Below are 24,536 nucleotides of genomic sequence, written 5' to 3'. Positions count from 1 at the left end.
TTTAAAATTATGAATCATACATTCCTACAGGATGACACAAAAATCCTTGGTGGACGACTGACATCAAAACATAAATTAACAGCATGTTTTGCTCTTGAGTAGCTACTTTCTCAAAGCAAAACAATCTACAGGCATTTAATGCCATTATCTCTCACACCCTGTGCAACAAGACAAGCCACTGAGGCCACTATCATGGAAGCAACCATTTATTGTGTTTATTGATAAAACAAGCTGCCAGATCAAAGGGGAAAAGTGATGAAAACCGCAAGAGGTCTCCAGGTTTTTATTGCTAGTAGCACTTTATTCCAAGCCCTCTTGTGTACACTTTTACATCCCTGCTTTGAATTAGCCATCACTCCCCTCCCACCCACGACCCACTCCCCTGTCAGCTTAGAAAGGACCGGACCAAGCTCATACAGTTAACTGGACTGAAGACCAGGGTTGGGGTTAATTCCAAAAATTCAATTCAATTCCCTCTCCCAGGAAATTCCATTTCATTCAAATTCCAGGTCAGTCTTTGCATTCAGAGATTTCAATTTCAATGTTAGGTAAATTACAATAATTCAATATTATCGCCAACAATTCCACAAATTCCCTCTGGGTTTCAGGCTGATCATGTCACTGTTCAGACTGCCTCACTATATGGGAAATCTAGAAATACAAGTTAAAAGAAATCGTGCAATCAACTTTTGATTCTAAATGCTTTAATTCCATTCACTGGGAAATCCAATTCAAGTCAATTCCAAGGATTAAATGTGTTTACAATTCCAATTCAAACAGTCCAAACAGTCTAAATCCAATACTATTCCAATTCAAACAGTCCAAACAGTCTAAATCCAATACTATTCCAATTCAAACAGTCCAAACAGTCTAAATCCAATACTATTTCAATTCAAACAGTCCAAACAGTCTAAATCCAATACTATTTCAATTCAAACAGTCCAAACAGTCTAAATCCAATACTATTTCAATTCAAACAGTCCAAACAGTCTAAATCCAATACTATTCCAATTCAAACAGTCCAAACAGTCTAAATCCAATACTATTCCAATTCAAACAGTCCAAACAGTCTAAATCCAATACTATTCCAATTCAAACAGTCCAAACAGTCTAAATCCAATACTATTCCAATTCAAACAGTCCAAACAGTCTAAATCCAATACTATTCCAATTCAAACAGTCCAAACAGTCTAAATCCAATACTATTCCAATTCAAACAGTCCAAACAGTCTAAATCCAATACTATTCCAATTCAAACAGTCCAAACAGTCTAAATCCAATACTATTCCAATTCAAACAGTCCAAACAGTCTAAATCCAATACTATTCCAATTCAAACAGTCCAAACAGTCTAAATCCAATACTATTCCAATTCAAACAGTCCAAACAGTCTAAATCCAATACTATTCCAATTCAAACAGTCCAAACAGTCTAAATCCAATACTATTCCAATTCAAACAGTCCAAACAGTCTAAATCCAATACTATTCCAATTCAAACAGTCCAAACAGTCTAAATCCAATACTATTCCAATTCAAACAGTCCAAACAGTCTAAATCCAATACTATTCCAATTCAAACAGTCCAAACAGTCTAAATCCAATACTATTTCAATTCCATAACATGAAGATTGTTGAAATTCGAATTCAGTAATGTAACTGGAATTTCAAATTAAATTTGAACAGACCCCAACTCTATTGGAGACACCCACTATTCAGGTACTTGTATTATACTGAATAGAAGCATCAGAAAACTACTGTAGGTCATTAATTGTTTGGAGTGGTTACATTGGACGTGTTTATAAAACATATTTATGTTGTTGTTTATTCTTCTTATTGGGTACCAACTGCAAACAAAATCTTACCTCTTATTGAGAGCTTGCTATATATCTGTGAATTCACTTCTTTGTCTCGACAATAACATCTGATCTCTTCAACTGCTTCTCTCAAAATGGTAATAATCAAAACAATTCCCTGAAATACAAAAATATAAGACAAACCTTCTAAATGTGTAAATTTACAACAAGTATCTTGTTTTAAAGCAAGTGATTGGTGGATCATGTGAATACTTGATGCTATATTACTTTGACAAAATGCTACACTGCTTACCAAAGGAACCCAGTAGGTGTACAGAGCACCTAGCCTGAGCTCATTGACAAACTGAGAACAGGCCAGGAGCAGAAAGTACAAGTTGAAGAAGTACTTGAACTGATTAAACAGCACCTGAGAAAACAGAACAATATGATTTCACATAAATCTGCCAACCACAAATATGTACGTACATTAGCGGCATTATAATACACTGCTCAAAAAAATAAAGGGAACACTTAAACAACACAATGTAACTCCAAGTCAATCACACTTCTGTGAAATCAAATTGTCCACTTAGGAAGCAACACTGATTGACAATAAATTTCACATGCTGTTGTGCAAATGGGGTTGACAACAGGTGGAAATTATAGGCAATTAGGAAGACACCCCCAATAAAGGAGTGGTTCTGCAGGTGGGGACCACAGACCACTTCTCAGTTCCTATGCTTCCTGGCTGATGTTTTGGTCACTTTGAATGCTGGCGGTGCTTTCACTCTAGTGGTAGCATGAGACAGAGTCTACACCCCACACAAGTGGCTCAGGTAGTGCAGCTCATCCAGGATGGCACATTAATGCGAGCTGTGGCAAGAAGGTTTGCTGTGTCTGTCAGCGTAGTGTCCAGAGCATGGGGGCGCTACCAGGAGACAGGCCAGTACATCAGGAGACGTGGAGGAGGCCGTAGGAGGGCAACAACCCAGCAGCAGGACCGCTACCTCCGCCTTTGTGCAAGGAGGAGCAGCACTGCCAGAGCCCTGCAAAATGACCTCCAGCAGGCCACAAATGTGCATGTGTCTGCTCAAACAGTCAGAAACAGACTCCATGAGGGTGGTATGAGGGCCCGACGTCCACAGGTGGGGGTTGTGCTTACAGCCCAACACCGTGCAGGACGTTTGGCATTTGCCAGAGAACACCAAGATTGGCAAATTCGCCACTGGCACCCTGTTTTCTTCACAGATGAAAGCAGGTTCACACTGAGCACATGTGACAGACGTGACAGAGTCTGGAGACGCCGTGGAGAACGTTCTGCTGCCTGCAACATCCTCCAACATGACCGGTTTCGCGGTGGGTCAGTCATGGTGTGGGGTGGCATTTCTTTGGGGGGCCGCACAGCCCTCCATGTGCTCGCGAGAGGTAGCCTGACTGCCATTAGGTACCGAGATGAGATCCTCAGACCACTTGTGAGACCATATGCTGGTGCGGTTGGCCCTGGGTTCCTCCTAATGCAAGACAATGCTAGACCTCATGTGGCTGGAGTGTGTCAGCAGTTCCTGCAAGAGGAAGGCATTGATGCTATGGACTGGCATGCTCCGCCTGTTCCCCAGACCTGAATCCAATTGAGCACATCTGGAACATCATGTCTCGCTCCATCCACCAACACCACGTTGCACCACAGACTGTCCAGGAGTTGGTGGATGCTTTAGTCCAGGTCTGGGAGGAGATCCCTCAGGAGACCATCCGCCACCTCATCAGGAGCATGCCCAGGCGTTGTAGGGAGGTCATACAGGCTCGTGGAGGGCCACACACACTACTGAGCCTCATTTTTACTTGTTTTATGGACATTACATCAAAGTTGGATCAGCCTGTAGTGTGGTTTTCCACTTTCATTTTGAGTGTGACTCCAAATCCAGACCTCCATGGGTTGATAAATTTGATTTCCATTTATCATTTTTGTGTGATTTTGTTGTCAGCACAATCAACTATGTAAAGAAAAAAGTATTTAATAAGAATATTTCATTCATTCAGATCTAGGATGTGTGATTTTAGTGTTCCCTTTAATTTTTTGAGCAGTGTATATGCACGTGACAAGATATTGATCACTAAGGGTTCAGTTGAGACAAAAATAAGCTTATAGTTTCAGACATATCCACACACAAACACACATTCTAATATACAGTACCAGTCAAAAGTTTAGACACACCTACTCATTCAAGGGTTTTCTATTTATTTGGACTATTTTCTACATTGTAGAATAATAGTGAAGACATAAACTATGAAGTAACACATATGGAATCATGTAGTAACCCAAAAAGTGTTAAACAAATCAAAATATACTCTATATTTGAGATTCTTCAAAGTAGCCAATCTTTGCCTTGATGACAGCTTTGCACTCTTGGCATTCTCTCAAACAGCTTCATGAGGAATGCTTTTCCAACAGTCTTGAAGGAGTTCCCACATATGCTGAGCACCAATTGGCTGCACTCTGCGGTCCAACGCATCCAAAACCAATCTGAATTGGGTTAAGATCGGGTGATTTTGGAGGCCAGGTCATCTGATGCCAACTCTGTTACTCGAACTCTGTGAAGCATTTATGTGGGCTGCAATCTGAGTTGCAGTTAACTCTATTGAACTTGTCCTCTGCAGCAGAGGTAACTCTGGGTCTTCCTTTCCTGTGGATGTCCTCAAGAGAGCCAGTTTCATCATAGCGCAAAGGTGGTTTTTGCGACTGCACTTGAAGAAACTCTCAAAGTTCCTGACATTTTCTGCATTGAGTGTAGTCTGGCCCAGGAGTGGGAAGGTGAACGGAAAGGCTCTGGAGCAACGAACCGCCCTTGCTGTCTCTGCCTGGCCGGTTCCCCTCTTTCCACTGGGATTCTCTGCCTCTAACCCTATTACAGGGGCTGAGTCACTGGGGCTCTCTCATGCCGTCCCTGGAAGGGGTGCGTCACCTGAGTGGGTTGATTCACTGATGTGGTCATCCTGTCTGGGTTGGCGCCCCCCCTTGGGTTGTGCCATGGCGGATATCTTTGTGGGCTATACTCAGCCCTGTCTCAGGATGGTAAGTTGGTGCTTGAAGATATCCCTCTAGTGGTGTGGGGGCTGTGCTTTGGCAAAGTGGGTGGGGTTATATCCTTCCTGTTTGGCCCTGTCCGGGGGTGTCCTCGGATGGGGCCACAGTGTCTCCTGACCCCTCCTGTCTCAGCCTCCAGTATTTATGCTGCAGTAGTTTGTGTCGGGGGGCTAGGGTCAGTTTGTTATATCTGGAGTACTTCTCCTGTCCTATTCGGTGTCCTGTGTGAATCTAAGTGTGCGTTCTCTAATTCTCTCCTTCTTTCTCTCTCTCGGAGGACCTGAGCCCTAGGACCATGCCCCAGGACTACCTGACATGATGACTCCTTGCTGTCCCCATTCCACCTGGCCGTGCTGCTGCTCCAGTTTCAACTGTTCTGCCTTGTTATTATTCGAACATGCAGGTCATTTATGAACATTTGAACATTTTGGCCATGTTCTGTTATAATCTCCACCCGGCACAGCCAGAAGAGGACTGGCCACCCCTCATAGCCTGGTTCCTCTCTAGGTTTCTTCCTAGGTATTGACCTTTCTAGGGAGTTTTTCCTAGCCACCGTGCTTCTACACCTGCATTGCTTGCTGTTTGGGGTTTTAGGCTGGGTTTCTGTACAGCACTTTGAGATATCAGCTGATGTACGAAGGGCTATATAAATACATTTGATTTGATTTGATTTGCATTGACTGACCATCATGTCTTAAAGTAATGATGGACTGTTGTTTCTCTTTGCTTATTTCAGATGTTCTTGCCCTAATATGGACTTGGTCTTTTACCAAATAGGGCTATCTTCTGTATACCACCCCTACCTTGTCACAACACTACTGATTGGCTCAAACGCATTAAGAAGGAAATTAATTCCACAACTTTTAACAAGGCACACCTGTTAATTTAAATGCATTCCAGGTGACTATCTCATGAAGCTGGTTGAGAGAATGCCACAAATGTGCAATATTGTCATCAAGACAAAGGATGGCTACTTTGAAGAATTTGTTTAACACTTTTTTGGGGTTACTTCATGATTCCATGTGTTATTTCATAGTTTTGATGTCTTCACTATTATTCTACAATGTAGAAAATAGTAAAAATAAAGAAAAAACGGGAATGAGTTGGTGTGTCCAAACCTTTGACTGGTACTGTATATATGATATATCTCAACACAGACGGACATCAACTTTTCTAGTGCCACCCACAGTCAAGTATAGATTTAACATCTCACATAGCTGAATTTCATTACTACCAATGTGCAAGATTACTACAAAGGGAAAGTTTGTGTTCTCTCATTGCTACTGTGAGTAATTTCCTAAACTACTGACAGGTGACAGTGAACACTCACATAACAAGAATAATGTGTTGATTTGAGAATGTGTGAATTTGCAATGCAAAAAAGGACTGGTCTTCTTGTTTTTCCTACTTTTAATGCATGACTTAATATCCAAAAAAGGCACAATGTTTAACACTAGATAATGTTTGAAAACCAAATTCATATGAAAATTAAGCTCAGAAAATCAGAAAGTAAAAAAAATGTTCCTTACTATGCTTGCCGTGGTTTAGCTTTAATTAGAGACTCAACAACTACAGTAGAGGTACACAGTTCTATACGACACAGGCTAACATGAGCGCTCATTTGATTAGAATCCGTGTCCACCAACCCCCTATTCGAATCTATGGGGTCAGCTCTACTGCTCACTCTCCCCTTTGCCACTAAACCAATAACTCCCCTTTGCCACTAAACCAATAACTCCCCTTTGCCACTAAACCAATAACTCCCCTTTGCCACTAAACCAATAACTCCCCTTTGCCACTAAACCAATAACTCCCCTTTGCCACTAAACCAATAACTCCCCTTTGCCACTAAACCAATAACTCCCCTTTGCCACTAAACCAATAACTCCCCTTTGCCACTAAACCAATAACTCCCCTTTGCCACTAAACCAATAACTCCCCTTTGCCACTAAACCAATAACTCCCCTTTGCCACTAAACCAATAACTCCCCTTTGCCACTAAACCAATAACTCCCCTTTGCCACTAAACCAATAACTCCCCTTTGCCACTAAACCAATAACTCCCCTTTGCCACTAAACCAATAACTCCCCTTTGCCACTAAACCAATAACTCCCCTTTGCCACTAAACCAATAACTCCCCTTTGCCACTAAACCAATAACTCCCCTTTGCCACTAAACCAATAACTCCCCTTTGCCACTAAACCAATAACTCCCCTTTGCCACTAAACCAATAACTCCCCTTTGCCACTAAACCAATAACTCCCCTTTGCCACTAAACCAATAACTCCACTTTGCCACTAAACCAATAACTCCACTTTGCCACTAAACTAATTCCGGCTTGTTGTGTTGTGAATGAGGAGCAGATGGCGGTTGCTTGGTTGACCCGGAGTACCTGACACTCACCCCTGGGAGGAAGGTGAAGAAGTTGTACTTTTGGTTGTTAATGACGTTCCGGGGGTACCTCTGCTCCCTCTTCTCTGGGTGGCCCAGCCACACCGTCCGCGGCCGGAAGTCCCCCATGCCGCAGCACCGAGACCACAGGCAGCACCTGAGGAACACCAGTGTAGTTCATCATTAGGGCTAGTTTCCTGGACACAGGTTAAGCTTACTCCTAGACCTGTACATCACAACGAGTCTCAGGGTAGTGCAGATGTAGGATCAGTCTTGCCTTTTTATTCATAATGAGTATATGGACAGGGGGGGACAGATCAACACTCCTACTCTGAGATGCTTTTGAACACTGGCCCTAGACTAAAAACAGTGCTCAATGAAGAAATTCCAATACAATGCTTTTTAGTCCATGACTAGGAATAATCTGTGTCCGGGAAACTGGCCCTTTTAGAGTTTTCCTCTCACTGAAATGCCACCACAACAATATGTAAATACTACAGTTGAAGTCAGAAGTTTACATAAACTGAGTTTAAATGTATTTGGCTAAGGTGTTTCACAATTCCTGACATCTAATCTTTGTAAAAAGTCCCTGTCTTAGGTCAGTCAGGATCACCACTTTATTTTAAGAATGTGAAATGTCAGAATAATAAGAGAGAACGATTTATTTCAGCTTTTATTTCTTTCATCACATTCCCATTGGGTCAGAAGTTCACATACATTCAATCAGTATTTGAGAGCATTGCCTTTAAATTGTTTAACTTGGGTCAAGCGTTTCGGGTAACCTTGCATAAGCTTCCCACAATAAGTTGGGTGAATTTTGGCCCATTCCTCCTGACAGAGCTGGTGTAATTGAGTCAGGTTTGTATGCCTCCTTGCTCGCACACGCCTTTTCAGTTCTGCCGACAAATTTCCGATAGATGAGATCAGGGCTTTGTGATGGACACTCCAATACCTTGACTTTGTTATTCTTAAGCCATTGGCCACAACTTTGGAAGTATGCTTGGGGTCATTGTCCATTTGGAAGACCCATTTGCGACCAAGTTTTAACTTCTTGACTGATGTCTTGAGATGTTGTTTTAATATATCCACATAATTTTCCTTCCTCATGATGCCATCTATTTGGTGAAGTGCACCAGTCCCTCCTGCAGCAAAGCACCCCCACAACATGATACTCCAACCCTGTGCTTCACAGTTGGGATGGTGTTCTTCGGCTTGCAAGCCTCTCCCCTTTTCCTCCAAACATAACGATGGTCATTATGGCCAAAGAGTTCTGTTTGTTTCACCAGACCAGAGGACATGTCTCTAAAAAGTAAGATCTTTGTCCCCATGTGCAGTTGCAAACCGTAGTCTGGCTTTTTTATGGATTCTTTGGAGCAGTGGCTTCTTCCTTGCTGAGCGGCCTTTCAGGTTATGTCGATACAGGACTCGTTTTACAGTGGATATAGATACTTTTGTACCTGTTTCCTCCAGCATCTTCACAAGATCCTTTGCTGTTATTCTGGGATTGATTTGCACTTTTCGCACCAAACTACCTTCATCTTTAGGAGACAGAACACGTCTCCTTCCTGAGTGGTATGACAGCTGTGTGGTCCCATGGTGTTTATACTTGCATACTATTGTTTGTACAGATGAACGTGATACCTTCAGGCATTTGGAAATTGCTCCCAAAGATGAACCAGACTTGGAGGTCTACAATTTATTTTATCTATCTGAGGTCTTGGCTGATTTCTTTTGATTTTCCCATGATGTCAAGCAAAGAGGCACTGAGTTTGAAGGTAGGCCTTGAAATACATCCACAGCTACACCTCCAATTGACTCAAATTATGTCAATTAGCCTATCAGAGGCTTCTAAAGCCATTACATCATTTTCTGGAATTTTCCAAGCTGTTTAAAAGGCACAGTCAACTTAATGTACATAAACTTCTGACCCACTGGAATTGTGATACAGTGAATGAATAATAAGTGAAATAATCTGTCTGTAAACATTTGTGCAATTTTATCATTGCATATCATATCAGGAAATATTATTATTATATATAAAATGCACTGTGTAATAATAAGTCACATCATCCATATTATGTGTCTATCAATAGATAGTCACGGTTTGCTGTCCCCTAAACCAGGGTTTCCCAAACTCGGTCCTGGGGCCCCCCATGTTTTTTTGCCTTAGCACAACACAGCTGATTCAAATAACCAACTCATCATCAAGTTTAGATTATTTGAATCAGCTGTGTAGTGCTTGGGCAAAAAACGAAACGTGCAAGGGGCGTGCCCCAGGCCCGAGTTGGGAAACCCTTCCCTAAACAAGTGCTGATTCTTATAGCAACGTTGCAGTTCTTAAGGCCTGCCCTGTTTGGGCTGGTTCAACGCAATGACACAAAGAATGTCAGTCAACCATGCCACATTACCCCAATTTAATTTGAAACATAATGCGGAGGGTGTTGTTTTTTTATCGGTCTATATGCCAATCTAGTCCCATGGATACTTAACCATAGGCGATTAATATTGTACTAGCATCGACAGGACGGACAGCACTCGGAACAAGGATGGATGATACATATTTCCCTAAACAAGCCCGTCAATTGTTCTTTTAGAAAATAGGTTCGTTTCACCTTGAACGTTTAGAATATACGCTTACAATGGAGATATCGTCTGTGGGTTTTGAAAACAATTCGTGTTATCAGCCATCGAGCTAAATAACAGCCTAACGTCGTCGTTCTTAACATTTACAGTGTATACAACGTATTTTTTTCTTACCCATTCCTGTTTTTATTGTCGTGTCTTTTTTTGTCTCTCACTGGTTGCAAAGCAATATTGTCCGTCATTCCTGCAGCCCCAGCTGACGGTGAAGCCAGACGAAGTCCACCTCGCTGTCTGCGTTCTGGGCGGAGGCTGTTCTGTGTGTCAGTGGCTGCTTTGGGCTTGCTTCAGCTAGTGCCTTGGCTCTTCATCTTATCCGATTCCATTTAGCTTTATCAAATAGGTTAGAATTGGTGTGATGAAATAGTATTTAAAAAAATATGAACCTATAGGCTTTTTCCCATACCATACACATCTCCAAGGGTTTAACATTTGTCGTTTTTTTCTCTTCATTCCAACAGGCCTAGTGGCTTGTCCAGAGTAATGCACTGATCAGATAACTTTAAGCCAGTAGCCTATGTATGCTCCATCTTGCTCTCCATTTCAAGAGACACATTCGAATAGGATACTTTAAGATTAGGTCTATACCTGCAACACCTGATGGGCCCCGTTTTGGTGGATAATTGTTTTAGTGGTTGGATAACCCTATTACGCTAATTTCATTTTACTAACCATCCGACGACCGCTCTAGGCTTTGATCAGTCACAAAAACAGATTGTTAGAGAGGGGGGGGGGGGGCATTTTTGAATAGACTGCTAGTTGGATGGAGATGTAAATTTATTGATTTGGATGCAAATTGACTTGGGCGCAAATATTCATTCCTGGTACAAAGTGAGATCAGCAACCAAACCAACAACTCCAAGTGTGTGATCAGAAGGAGACGAGATGGAAATCAGGGGTGTGCACTATGCAAATGAAAGAAAAGTAGCAAGAACAGACCCACGTTATCCACAAAGTGCATGCATGCCCTGACAGAACAGAGCATTTTGTTGGCAGGACTGTAACAAACTCTTCATAGACAAAATTAAAGAGATCAACTTCATACAATGAAATAAAAACACTGCAAAATCACATGGTTTTCAGAATAAGTCATGGCATGATGGGGACAGAAAACAGAATGCAAACCAAAGTTGGAAAAGTCACCCTGATTTTTATTTTCACAAGACCAGAAAGTAACATTTAGGTGACAAGGAAACTGAAAGGACATAAGACATTTACATTGTAAACAAGCCTAAACAGGCTCAACGTTTCTTCAATTGTAGAGACAACCTCAAAGCAGATCTGACATGATTAGATTTTTTTAAACAAAGGCACAACTTGGTAAATGCATTTTAATGGGGAATGTACAAAAGTATTCTAGAGTTAATCTGCACATTCAGAGTTGTGCAAAGAGTCCAGTGATACATTCATTACAACTCAGTAGATGAGGAATGAAAGCATATCTTTGCTTACCCAGAATGTATCAGAGCGAATATACCTTTGAAGGTAGGCGGAGGAAAAACAAATATCTAAATGAGGTAGAGAGTCACCCCCAAACGCTCTGACATGACACATGATATAAATTAACAAAAAGTTTAAGATTCAACGGTTGATAAAAGAATGTATAGTAGAGTTGCACATTCATCAATCAATGGAGAGAAGTATTGAAATATGTCACTTAACAAGGTTGGCAATTGAGTGGAATATTGAGTCAAATTCTTAAGTCAACATTTCCAAGTCCTCAAAGTAAGAAAAGATGACAAATCAGTGATGTGCCCTCTCTAATATGACCACCAAGGTAAACAAAGTCAAGCTGGATGGTTTTGAAATGTAGCCATCAAAATGTGAAGAAATTTAAAGTGCAGGTATGATTGAGAGAATTCTGCTTTATATGGTTGCCCCCCAAATTGCATCATATACACATATGGTGCACTACCTTCAGCCAGGGCAAAAGTAGTGCACTAGGGAATAACGTGTCATTTAAAACACACCCATATCCTTCAGAAAACAACCCACCGAAAGACGCAGAAGCTCTGCTGGTCGACAAAGGTTAATGGAAGCAAAAATTAAACAATAATGAACAGATCTTTGTAAATATGAGTGGGGGGAGAGAAAAAAAGCACAATATGCTACATGGACAAACAGTATCAGTCAAAAGTAACCATTACAATCTTGTGGTGCTTAAAAAAAAAAAAGACAATAGAGCAACAATTCCAATTCTAGCTAGGCACTTGGCATGAGGTTTTTCAGTTTTAGAGAGAAAGGCAAAGAAATGACTGTCTCAATATATGTAACGCATCTGGAAAAAGTATTAACCCCCAAAATGGACAACTGAGCAAATCAGTAAGCCTATCTGGATCAAACAAAAGTAAATGACACCTGACAGAACTCTCTCAGTAGACCACCTCAGAGCATCTCCAAAAGATTCCCTCAAACATCGGGATAAATTGCTGGCCATTACATAAACTTCCTAAAATGTATTGCACACAATAGGAGTGCCAAATAGTTATGTACGGTGCAGAGGAATCAGAATAACTCCATGTTTATCGGCACTAAAACAATGGTGTACACAGTCATAAACTGAAGATTTCCTAACACTAGACAAAATCATTCAAAGTACAGGTTCTTCCATCAGGGAGGGAGACATTCTGAATCAAAGCAGTTTCAGGTAAGCCAGACATTCAACTTCTGGATACAAAACTAAAAAAAGGTCACGCACAGAAATACCCGCAAATATTGAGAAAAAAATAAAACAGTAAATACAACTATAGTAGTTATATCTAGTTCAACTAAATACAACAGTTAAGGGATGAATTGTTCAAATGAAAGGTTAGTGAAGAGCTGCATCATTTAATTTACTGAGGCTTTGCAAAAACCAGAAATCTTCAGCAAGGGTTAAGGACTATCTCCTAAAAGTGTTGGAATAGCTCATGTTTATTGTACCTGGACCTAGTGGCAAATTTTAGCCAACATTGCTACTATGAACATTCAAAAATCTGCACACAATCAATGAAAAAAAAAACTGCCTTCTCCCATTTCAAAACTAGTTCACTGCAATTTTCCCTTCCTCCATGAAATGTGGGAACTGAGATTTGGCCACACTCTCTGAGCCATTCTTCTCAATCTCTGCCATGGTGGCAGGCAGGCCAGAGTGGGACCCATCCATTTCCATCAGGCCTCCAGTCGAGTGGAACAGAGGACCACCGGCCAGGCTACCAGGCATACCACCATTTTGGATCACAGAGATCTCGTTAGTCTTCATGGACAAGCCGTTGGTGAAAGCAGCAGCATACTGGTTCCACAGAGACTGGTCGAAGTTCATTGGCTGAGGATCCAGTTCCTTGGGAGGTGGCATTATGTTGCCAGACTCTGAGCTCATGGCCATCAGGGCCATGGGGTTGTCCAGAGAGAGGCGCTGGCCACGCCTCACAGAGCTGTTCCACATGTGAGTTGTAACATGCACCTAAAACAATTATACATATTAGAAAACAAAAAATGTGCCGATGTTCATAAAATCATGATCCAGAATGGATTACTACAGAAAATTACTTAATACCTCCTTTTTGTTGCATATACATTACAAAAGTATCATACTAGACCACAGAGTCCATGAAAGATTAAGGCTTTTACAGCATTTCTCTTCTATGAAAGAACCTTACCTTGAGGTTGCCTCTAGTGGTGAAGGCCCTGCCACAGACGGTGCAGCCGAAGGGCTTCTCTCCAGTGTGGGTCCTCTCATGGATCTGCAGGGCACTGGCAGAGGAGAAGTTTTTGCCACAGGAGTTACACAGGTGCTGCTTGCTGGATCTACGGGGAGCACTTGAGCTGTCCCTTGGCTGCCCTCCTGCTCCCTGGGGCATCTGGGAGCCAAATAGAGAGCTCATGCCCATGGAGCTCTCTGGGGGAATCTGCATCTCCAATTGGACCAGACTGGAGGGCACCCTCAGGAAAGGAGGCAAATGGCTGGGAGCTGTTGAGAAGGAGAAGATTCCAGTTAATAAACAATACTCCCAGATTACTCCCTAGTCAACATACACTTAAAACCCTAAAGAGAATGCCATTGATTTATAATACAGCACATTCTAAACAAAGTTGTTTAAACACTTACCATACTCTCCATTAGTGAAGTACAGGCCAGGCTCTTCTTTTATGGTTTTTGGGGTGAAGCTGGGTGCCGTCAGGTCCAGAGCGCCATTGGACTCACTGGCATCCTGAGAGCCGCTGTCAGAGTCTGGTCTAGGCCTGTTCCGAGTGTAATCCTCAGGGAAGGCTAACTCGGGGGACTTTGACTTGCTGCTTCCCACATGGCTGTTGACTGGGGATGAGGAGTGGAAGGAGACAGGGTCTGAGACAGTGGGGCTGCGGCCACTCTGGTACTCTTGCTCCCGGAGGCTCTCGGAGGCTGAGGTGGACTCTTTGGGGGGCACGCCATCGCTCTCTGAAGCGGTGCTGCTTTGGCGCTGCAGGTTGAGAGATGAGGAGAGGTTCTTCATGTGGTTCTCCAGTGCCGCTATGCTGGAGAACACCGAGGATGGAGTGGCCTGATGGGGTTGGTGCGGTTCCTCAGACACAGATGGTGGGAGAGAATCTGAGGTTTTGCTTGGCTTCTCCCGAGAGTCAAGCTCTGTGTATTGGTCTTCCATGCTCTCAAAGCCGTTGAAGTCCATGGACTTCTCGTCGGGCAGAGGGGATTTCATTTCTTCAGAGGCCTCTAACTGAGTCTCTGGCATGGGGGTGTTGGGGATCTGGCCTCCCATGTGCATGCGGATGTGCTGCTGGAGAACCACAGCATTGGTGAACTTCTTCTGGCAGATGGGGCAGGAGTGTTGCATCTTGAGGGGCGTGTTGGCCCGATGGACACTGTAATGAGCTTTGAGGTTGCCCTTCGTGGAGAAGGCACGGCCGCAGATCTTACACTTGTAGGGCCGCTCACCCGTGTGTGTACGGTAATGCATCTTCAGGGAGCTTTGGCAGCTGAGCACTCGGTGGCAGATGTAGCACTCGTTTGGGTCATTTGTCCTCTTCTCCAGCCCATCCACCATCTGCTGTAATTTGGCCGTTTCAGAGCCTTCATGGTCACCGGGAGGGTCTTTGCCGTTCATGTGATGCAGCGCTCCCATTAGCTCATTAGATACCTGGTGGTGCTGATCAGAGCCCATTTCGTGATTGAACGCGTTTGAGGAAATTGATGCTCCGTCACTACCTGATGCCGGTCTTTGGGAGAACGGGTCGCTCCTGAAACCCTCAAACGAAGGCTTGAACCCCTGCAGTGCTGATGGGTGGAAACCTGGAGATGGGATGCCAAGCATTGGCTTCATGTCCACCATGTTGGATTCTTCAATTGGCATTGACATGCCATACGGAATGCCGCTGCTGGTGGGAATGTTGTCAAGGTGTTCTGGAACAGGGTGTGGGTTCATCCTGATGTGAGGGTACTTATCCTTGTGTCTCTGGAAATGCACTTTAAGGTTTCCTTTGGTTGTGAAGCGGTTTCCGCAGATGTTACATTTAAATGGTCTTTCTCCAGTGTGCGAGCGCAAATGGATCTGGAGCCCACTGTCGTTCCCAAAGGTTTTCCCACAGTACTTACACTTGTGCTTGTACATGCTGTCGCCACCAGACCCGTTTTTAGACTCCGGCATGTTTGGGATCTTGCTCTTTACTTTCTTAGAGTGATCCATCCCTAACGAGAGGCCAGTGAAGGGACTTTGAAAGGCCTTGGAGCCTGGTGATTGAGGCAGTAACACTGGTAGGCGGTTGGCCAGGTCTGGAAGCCCCTTCAACATATCAGCTTTGGAGGGCATTGGCCCCAGTCCTCCAGCCAGTGAGGTGGGGTTGCTTTTGGACTGGGGTAGTTTGCCCTGTTTGAGGGACTCTATCGAGAGACTCTGGCGGCTAGTCCTCTTACTGATTAGGGCTGCTGCAGCAGAGAGCTGCTGGGAGAGGTGAGCTCCTAGGGCTTTAAGAGGGTCAACTGCTGCCCCTTTGGCCGAGTGGAGGCTCTGTGGAGCCATCATGGCCACCTGGATACGGATCTGCTCAGTCAGGTGGATCTGTTGGATCTGCTGCTGCTGAAGAGCCACCAGCTGTTCCAGGATCATGGGGATGGCTAGCAAGGCCTCCTGGGACGTCTGTGCAGACCTGCGGTTGTTCAAACCAATGTTCGATGAATGCTGAGTGACGGCCACTTTGGTGCCAGGCATGGACTCCAAGGTGACATTTGAATCTTGGAGTTTGGATGAGGTCTGGCTCTGTTGGGGACTAATTTCAGGCCTGGGACTGTCAGACATCTCTACCTGGTCTTGTTTGGGTGGTGGTTCCGCACCATTTATTTTAGGTTCTTCCTCGTCATCCATCCTTTCCATAGACTCTGCATTGGACTTTGATAGACAATTACTTCTGGGCTGGCAGTCCCTGTGATCATTCTGGAAGTCACCAGGGGAGTCTCCTTGTGAGACCTCCTCTGGTACTTCTGTCCCCTCGCCATCTTTCACGATGACTGCCTCATGACTTTTAGTGCAATTATTCTGATGTTCGAGAAATTCAGCCTCATTGAAAAATTCAGCACAGCATTTGGTGCAGACCTTCGCTGTGTCCATTCGAAACCTCTTCACCTCATTTCCAACCTCTTCAGTTTGACCATCTTGTAGAACCCCTGTAATGAAAATAAGTAGGGAAATCTCAGGTTAAAACCAATAAATAACAACCAACTAAAGTCAAAGTATAAATTCATTAGTCTGAATATAAATAAAGACTTAGTCTGTATAGAATTTCAAGTCTGTATATCTGCATATAAATTCAATTCAATCCATTATTTATATACTGTACTTTAATTTCAGTCACACACACAAATGCATTTTAAATATACTAAAGGTTGCATTCAAATACTGCAATAACTAATGGGCCTCATCTACAAAAGAAAGTCTGCTTTTGGTGGGCAAAGCTTGAATCAAAGCTCTACATTCACGAAAGGCATTTCATCAGATTTTCAGTCAATGCATTGCGAACATGACGGTTTAGTGCAATTTGGGCTCAGTGCACAACTGGCCCAGCAGAGGGCAACATCTGACTTGAGACAAAACAGGGGCAACCTGGCTATACTGAAACTGATTTCGACGTAGAAACTGAAATGCATTCCTATATAGCCAATCCTTATAATACAGTAGAATTGCTAACATGTTAACCCATACCATATTGTATGGGCCTGTAATAACCAGCCCGAATTTGCGACAATAATGAAAGAATCGTTAGTAACGTATGAACTGCTCCAGAATCGGTTTTCAGCGTCAGAGAAGAGACACGTCATAGTTCCACTCATCGTCGACATCGCTAACGCACTGATACAGGGGCAGGTCAGGTGTTAACTATTAAACAATCCTGTCTACATAACCGGCACTTAAATGTAATTCACAACCAAATACGTATGCCCAGTCAGGGCAATGTCTTCACACCAGTTGAATTGTCTAACTTTCGCACCCAGAAAAGACCAGGGGAAATCGCCCGCATATCAACATCTCATTTACATGCAGTGTAAATTCGAGCAACTTCTAGCAAAATGGAACACGTGAACCGGTATCAATCCTAAAGTGATAATTTTAAGTGTGTCTGCCCACCCGAGGCAATTTAACAACCAGTCGCATACTCAAATGCTAATGTACTCGACTGAGAGGGAGGGGAAGGGAGGAGGCGAGGGGGTGTAGACCGCCTGTCTGCATTCTTCCAACGCAATTGTTGCTGGATTTGCTAATCGCTCAGTGGGGAGGGTGAAAGTTGCAAATGGCATTGTAGGTAGACTATTCAGAATCCGTTCATTGTCAAACAAGTTGCCAATGTTGCAGTGCATAATAACACAGTAGGCAGCGGGAGGAGAACGTTACCTTATCAATCACTATGCAAAAGTGGTCGATTATGACAAGGAGCAATGAACCCCCAACAACCCGCAAAATTAGGGAAAAACAAGTTAAGAAAAAAAAAATATTTCGATTTAAGTCGGGATATGAAATTATATCAAACAAAACAAAGATCAGAAAAGATTGACTTCACAACGTGTGTCCCTCGAATCATATGACCACTTGGTGGCGCATAAATCCTATCAGATCACCTGGTCTTATAGTTCAATATGGCACAAGGTGAAACCACACAGGGGTTGCCAGTTAAAATGAATGTACGTTGATACATTGTATCAAACAGAACATATAGCTATTCTCTGATCAAATCGGTCTACGTGGCATTAGTAGGCGATAATCTTTCATAAAAGGTGATGTTCATTACTATAGCAACACAAACCGCACCCCCACCCTTTGCTTGCCTACAAACCTACCACTACAGGTCCGTCCATCCCCCCACCTCTCCACATATGTAGGAAAGAAAACAGTCATGCGTTAAACTGGGGGATTTATTGCTTTCAGGTCAGCTTACTCCCGAGTCACAATTCATACTGTCCGACACTTTTGTTGTTGTTAAATGCCACATAACACACTACATCATATTCCATATACACCTACCTAATGATGTAAAGCTACCTACAGAGCAAGTATATTAGTAGGCTATTCAGACACCACATGCAATAAAATCTAATGCCCTAAATGGAGTTAAATTAGGCCTACGTAAAAATAAGAAAATAAACAAAATCATAAGACTGGTTCTAAAAGATAGCCAACCAAACAATCAGATACTCATATCCTACTCATATCCTACTCATATCCTACTCATATCCTACTCATATCCTACTCATATCCTACAACAATCACGCTAGTGATATTCAGACAGATATTCCTGTTTAGTATTTCATAGGTAACATTTTGGAAAATCAACTGAAGTTTAAAGAAAAGTTAAAAGGCAATGTCGTTTAGAGTGGGCTTCTGGTTCGCTGACAAAAACGAAATCGATTCATCAAATTGGTCAAATGTTTGCAGTTAAGAAACTCATATGTATCCTATTTTGCAACAAACAAAACAAAAACAGTTGAAAACTTAAACTCGTAAGTTTATTCATGAAAAAGCGTGGTCGGTTCCAAGGGTCATGATCCAGCCAGGTCAACGTGCGAGGAGAAACAATGTATCACTTTCCAATTAGAATGTTGATATCTTGCAACATTGTATAAATATTACCCTGCGCGACTCTTTCTAAAAGTACTTTATCAGTACAAAAACTCACCCTTTTCTGACGAACCGGGATCATCGGAATTAATTTGCTGTGGTTTGGCTTGCTTACGCCTCGACATGGTGCAAACATCGGGAACAAACAGTAACACAATTTTCTTCCCTTCTTTACAAATTCTTCGGGTTGTAAAATTAGCTCCTCAAGTAGAAATGCGCATGTCAACGTAATTATTAGTATCAATAATGCATTGCGATGTATCATGGTCCTCTGACAGCTGATTGGCTCCAGTCCAAGTGCTTACACATTATTCAAATAGGGTCCATTGATGAGAAAAGCAGTGCCATAAGGGGGCGTGAGATGCGATACTAGTAGATAGACGGTGATGGAGGGAGGTACAGGAGATACAGATCTAAACATACTTTATCTATGGAAATATTGTCACTTGGATAATCATAATAATATCATTCAACTCCAAAAGTTTGTTTAGAGTACTCATTAGAACAGTATATTTCATAATGTAGAACCATTTTAAATAACTTTGATAAAAAATTATTACCATGCAGACATGTTGGTTCATATTAATCTGTCCTTTTCTTCCAACATGCAGTCAAATATATTATTTCTGATCCATTAACCCTGCACGCTATCCTTTGCATGTGATCTAGTTGAGCTAAATATAAAATGATTGTGAAAATGTCCCCCCAACAATGTATTAAGATCATTCATTAAACTATTTACATGATCATTTTTTAATTGTTTTACCAATTACTCCCATGGGCTCCCGAGTGGCGCAGCGATCTAAGTGAAAATCAAATCAAACTTTATTTGTCACATGCCCTGAATACAACAAGTGCAGACCTTACCGTGAAATGCTTACTTACAAGCCCTCAACCAACAGTGCAGTTCAAGAAGGCACTGCATCTCAGTGCTAGAGGCGTCACTACAGACCCTGGTTCGATTCCAGGCTGTATCACAAACACCCGTGATTGGGAGTCCCATAGGGCGGCGCACAATTGTCACAGCGTTGTCCGGGTTAGGGTTTGGCTGGGGTAGGTTGTCAATGTTAAGAATTTGTTCTTAACTGACTTGCCTAGTTAAATAAAGGTTAAATAAATAAAAAAATACCAATAACTTTAGGGAAAGTATTTCTGGTTACTGAAATATAGTTTGTATCATTATTCAAATATTTAAAATTGGTTTAAATCACATGCAAGAGGAGTACAGACAGACAACAGACTCTTTGGCCCAGAGTCCATTAACTCTGACTTTCCATCATAATAGTCAGGGTCAAGACCCCTACTATCCAGAAACTGTAATATCATTGTACGTGTGGTGAACCATACTGCTATGATGACTAAAATGCTATAATGTACAGTATTTTGGGGAGAAGTCTTTGAGCAGTATATACTTTGTTTGTGTGCCATATGTCAGTTCAGTGCCACAATTCAGATACCGTATGTACAATCCAATGAGAGGATATCCAGATCAGGCAGCTGAGGGGAGGACGGCTCATAATAATATCTGGAACAGTGCTAATGGAATGGTATCAAACACATAGAAACCATGTTTGTAACCATTCCACTAATTCCGCTCCAGCCATTACCACGAGCCCGTCCTCCCTAATTAAGGTGCCACCAACCTCCTGTGATCCAGATGGTAAAAAAAGACATGTGATCTACAATCCCCTTTCAAAAACTCAAACACGTTGTCAGAGCTGCAATCCTTGAAGCTCCTTCCAACAACAAATAACCATTGTCTGGAAATTTCTATGGTCTCCCTCAAATTCAAGATTCACTCTGATTTACACATTATTTACTGTAATTCAACTTGATTATCCTTCAAGGAAAAATGCATAGCTTTGGATGTAAAATTAACATATCTCTCTTTGTCATTAGACCATGTGAGTTCTGGTAAATTGTCAAGGTGGTAAAGAATGTATTGCCCACTGAACTCATAAAAGGATAGGCCAACCTATTTTACCTACTCAAACCCCCTTTCCACTGTCAGCCATCTTCAAAAAAAGGAGACTGCTCTAAAATAAAATGGGATGGGGGTATTCAAAGCAAAAATGCTTAAATAAGTAAGGACATGAGTAAGTATCTCTGTCCCAGATTTCAGACCACCCAATTACCCTCCATATCGTCGTGTATGGTGGGAGGTGTTCAAGGTTTCCATGCACTATGAACATGGAATTGATTCCATTCAGTAGAAAGACGACAACAAATCAAACAGCCAAAAGACACATACAAACTTTAGCCACGGCAGAGAGAAATAGATACATTTTACATCCAAAGACATGCATTTTTCCTTGAAGGATAGTAAAGTTGATTTACAGTAAAGAACATGTTAATCAGAGTGAAATTGTAATTTGACGGAGTCCGTAGAAATTCACTAAGTCTATGGTTATATACTGTTTCTGTAACAACTGTCTGATGAACGGGAGAAAAAAAATGTCTTTGTCGATGACTGAGAGACAAAGAAAAGTCCATACAGGTACATCCAGAAAAACAAAAGTATTTTACTTAGGGACTGACTGAAGGTGAAAAAGAAGGGAGTGTTGTCTAGACGCTTTATAGCCCCAATAAGAAAACTATGCTTGAATACACTCTGTTTCTGTTGCGTTCAAATGAAACAATTCAAAACTGTTGGCTTTTGTGTCATAAATCTGAAATGGTGGGAACCAAAGGGACGCTAACAAAAAATACAACATTTCATTATGAATTTAACAATAAACATGCCTCCCTAAGGCATTGCATTGCTCTCAACTGTAAACACCAGAAGCATCAAAACCATAAGAAAAGTAAAACTTTCTTTAGCTCAATATTTGATGTACTTATTTGACTAGGATATACAAAATAAGGAGAGCAAAAATAAATACATCTACTGAAATGACTTTAACGATTATTATTTGACCACATTACAGTTTTGTTACTGTAAACGGTTTCATCAAGAGGTGAACCAAGTAAAGGATGTTTCCTCTTATGTTTCCTTATGTTAGGAAATAATGCATTACTTGCAATTCATCTTCATTTTGTATTGTAATAAAGTGTGTTTACTTAAGGGACAATAGGGTGTTATTGACGTATGCCCAAACATTTGTTGATGTATCTGTGTTATTTTTAAAATCCCACTTTATAATCAAAATGTTAATCTAGGAGCCTGATTTATAAATTGCTTTAAATAAGTTGTCTCTTTTTGTCCATAGTTCCTGCACTCTAATCACATACTTTGATGAGTGATTGAATGCAGAAAGTTGCCTGTCAAATGGCAGTTTATTATTGTGTAGAAAAATGACGAAAAGTAGCATTCTCCTGAGGAGTGACCTTGTGTGTAATACTGAGACATCCATAGTTACCAGGATCCTCTGACCATTTCACCAGTTATGTGTAGATTCCTGGAGCTGTGGCGGAAACTACACAGGTGATCTTCAGATTTTCTTCTTGCCGTTTTGAGTGTTTTCCCAGATCTTATTTGGATTATTTTCTCCTTTCTTGGTGTACCTTCTTTGGTTGCATCTGAAATCCTTCCTCCCCACAAGAAACATAAATAACATCATTAAAGGAAAAACTATCTTTTGATATTTGTTTCATTAGTCCATTGTTGACATAGTCCCAAAGGACTAATGAAACAAATACCAAATTATTGTTTTTAGGTGGAGTTAACTTTAAGAACACACAAAGGAGAGAGGAACAGTTACCATGCAAAAAATTGATTTCAATGAAACGGACAGGCAATGTTGAAGAAAGAGTGTTCTCCATGATTGTGTAACCATCTATACATATAGTGCAACACCGACCTTATCTCAGCTCACTGGTCACCATAGCAACACCCACCCATAGCACACGCTCCAGTAGGTATATTTCACTGGTCATCCCCAAAGCCAACACCTCCTTTGGCCGCCTTTCCTTCCAGTTCTCTGCTGCCAATGACTGTAACGAATTGCAAAAATCACTGAAGTTGGAGACTTATGTCTACCTTATTATAACTTCAAGCATCAGCTGTCAGAGCAGCTTACCGATTGCTGCAGCTGTACACAGCCCGTCTGTAAATAGCCAATAATTTTTTTTTGTTGCTCTTTTGCACACCAGTATTTCTACTTGCACATCTGCACATCTATCCCTCCAGTGTTAATTGCTAAATTAGAATTACTTCGCCACTATGGCCTATTTATTGCCTTACCTCCTTACTTTTTTGCACCCACTGCATACAGATGTTCTATTATGTTATTGACTGTACGTTTGTTTATCCCATGTGTAACTCTGTGTGGTTGTTTTTGTCGCACAGCTTTGCTTTATCTTGGCCAGGTCGCAGTTGTAAATGTTCTTAACTGGTCTACCTGGTTAAATAAAGGTGAAATTAAAAAAATATTTAAAAAAGTGCCATCCAGCAAAAGCAAAGGCTTTTATCAACCGATCCATAGTGTTAGGTTGTTTTCAATCGATCAGAAAACACATTTTTGTAACTTTTCCCTTTCTCTTAACACATAGGCCTATTTTGTTATTTTGTTGGCCAACTTCAGAATCAAGATTGAGGTCATTGAGGTCTGAAGGCAAGGGGTTTGAGAAGGTTTCACAAGTTGAAGCTCGGATGTTGTCTATTTAAAAAAGAAACAGTGCTATGTCATGGTTGTGAGGCATGGAGGGAACTCTAAATGATTTCCAAATAGTTTCAAGTATGAATTTGGCGTATAGAACCCCTGTATTTCTCAGTGGAATAGTATTGTTCTTCACATCATTGAAGACCGTGTTTGGGAAACACTGGTCTAAGGAAGACTAGTTTCAGAGAGTTATACAAAACATTCATAATACAAGGAACATTTTTAGATCAATAGCATAGTTAACTACTTAATAAATGCAGACATGGTTCCAACACCTGGGTGAAACATGATGTGAACTGAGTCCCACACAGGAAGTGCAATTTACACAGGCCTTCAGATAGAGATGTGAGTCTTCAAAGATAACAAGATGACTGCTTATTTGTCTCACACCACTGAATGGGAGGTGGATGTGGGGGTTGGGCTCCAAGAGGAAAGTATGTGCCACAGCATTCCACAAACAACTCAGCAGTAACCTCTTGGGCTTTTGTCTTTTGAGTTGTCTGTCTGAGTATTGTAAGTGGGTGTGGACAGTGCAAAACTACAAACTTTATGACATAATTTTCTCTCAGTGGTTGAGGTCATTTCACATGTGAAAGAAGGAAAAGAGCTTTGTGATTTGTTATCTTTTTATTTACGGTGTTGGTAGTAGTCATGTATCCACCTAGCTCACCCATGAGTGTGTGAATGTGTGTCGGTAGTGTGACTGTGTGATGGAGGGAACAGGAGGAGGGCGGTAGGTGGGGGGAGAGTGATCAGCGCAGGATCCCACACATGGCTGTAATTTAATGGAAAATTACCCACCAGGTTCCTGTCCAGAGAAAAACACACTAATAGTCAGGCTTTTGTTATTGCACGACTATGACAACTGCTCCCATCAACAAACAATAAAGTGTTGAGGGAACAAGGACTTACTGTATGTATGGAGGGTTCCCTGCTGTGCCTACTTCTCACC

General features: G+C 41.8%; 2 protein-coding genes across 2 annotated transcripts in view; both read right to left on the bottom strand.

Moving 5' to 3' along the window:
* Positions 1-10,368, bottom strand: part of LOC109908257 (probable phospholipid-transporting ATPase IIA) — a 37,584-nt gene extending 27,216 nt beyond the window's left edge. The window contains exons 1-4 of the mRNA XM_020506849.2: positions 10,024-10,368; positions 7,279-7,423; positions 2,106-2,219; positions 1,862-1,970 (exon numbers count right to left, since the gene is read on the bottom strand). Coding sequence (XP_020362438.2) covers positions 1,862-1,970; positions 2,106-2,219; positions 7,279-7,423; positions 10,024-10,091 — 436 coding nt within the window. The 5' untranslated portion in view covers positions 10,092-10,368. The remainder of the gene's footprint in view (positions 1-1,861; positions 1,971-2,105; positions 2,220-7,278; positions 7,424-10,023) is intronic.
* A 668-nt stretch (positions 10,369-11,036) lies between these two features.
* Positions 11,037-19,231, bottom strand: sall4 (spalt-like transcription factor 4). The gene is made up of 4 exons (XM_020506848.2): positions 19,042-19,231; positions 13,994-16,540; positions 13,545-13,855; positions 11,037-13,348 (listed from the first exon to the last, which is right to left on the bottom strand). The coding sequence occupies exons 1-4, from the start codon at positions 19,106-19,108 to the stop codon at positions 12,929-12,931; spliced, it is 3,345 nt and encodes a 1,114-aa protein (XP_020362437.2). The 5' UTR covers positions 19,109-19,231; the 3' UTR covers positions 11,037-12,928.
* Between the last annotated feature and the right edge of the window lie 5,305 nt (positions 19,232-24,536).

The sequence above is a fragment of the Oncorhynchus kisutch genome, linkage group LG17 (assembly GCF_002021735.2).
Source record: "Oncorhynchus kisutch isolate 150728-3 linkage group LG17, Okis_V2, whole genome shotgun sequence".
Lineage (NCBI taxonomy): Eukaryota > Metazoa > Chordata > Actinopteri > Salmoniformes > Salmonidae > Oncorhynchus > Oncorhynchus kisutch.
This window is presented reverse-complemented; position numbering and strand designations above follow the sequence as displayed.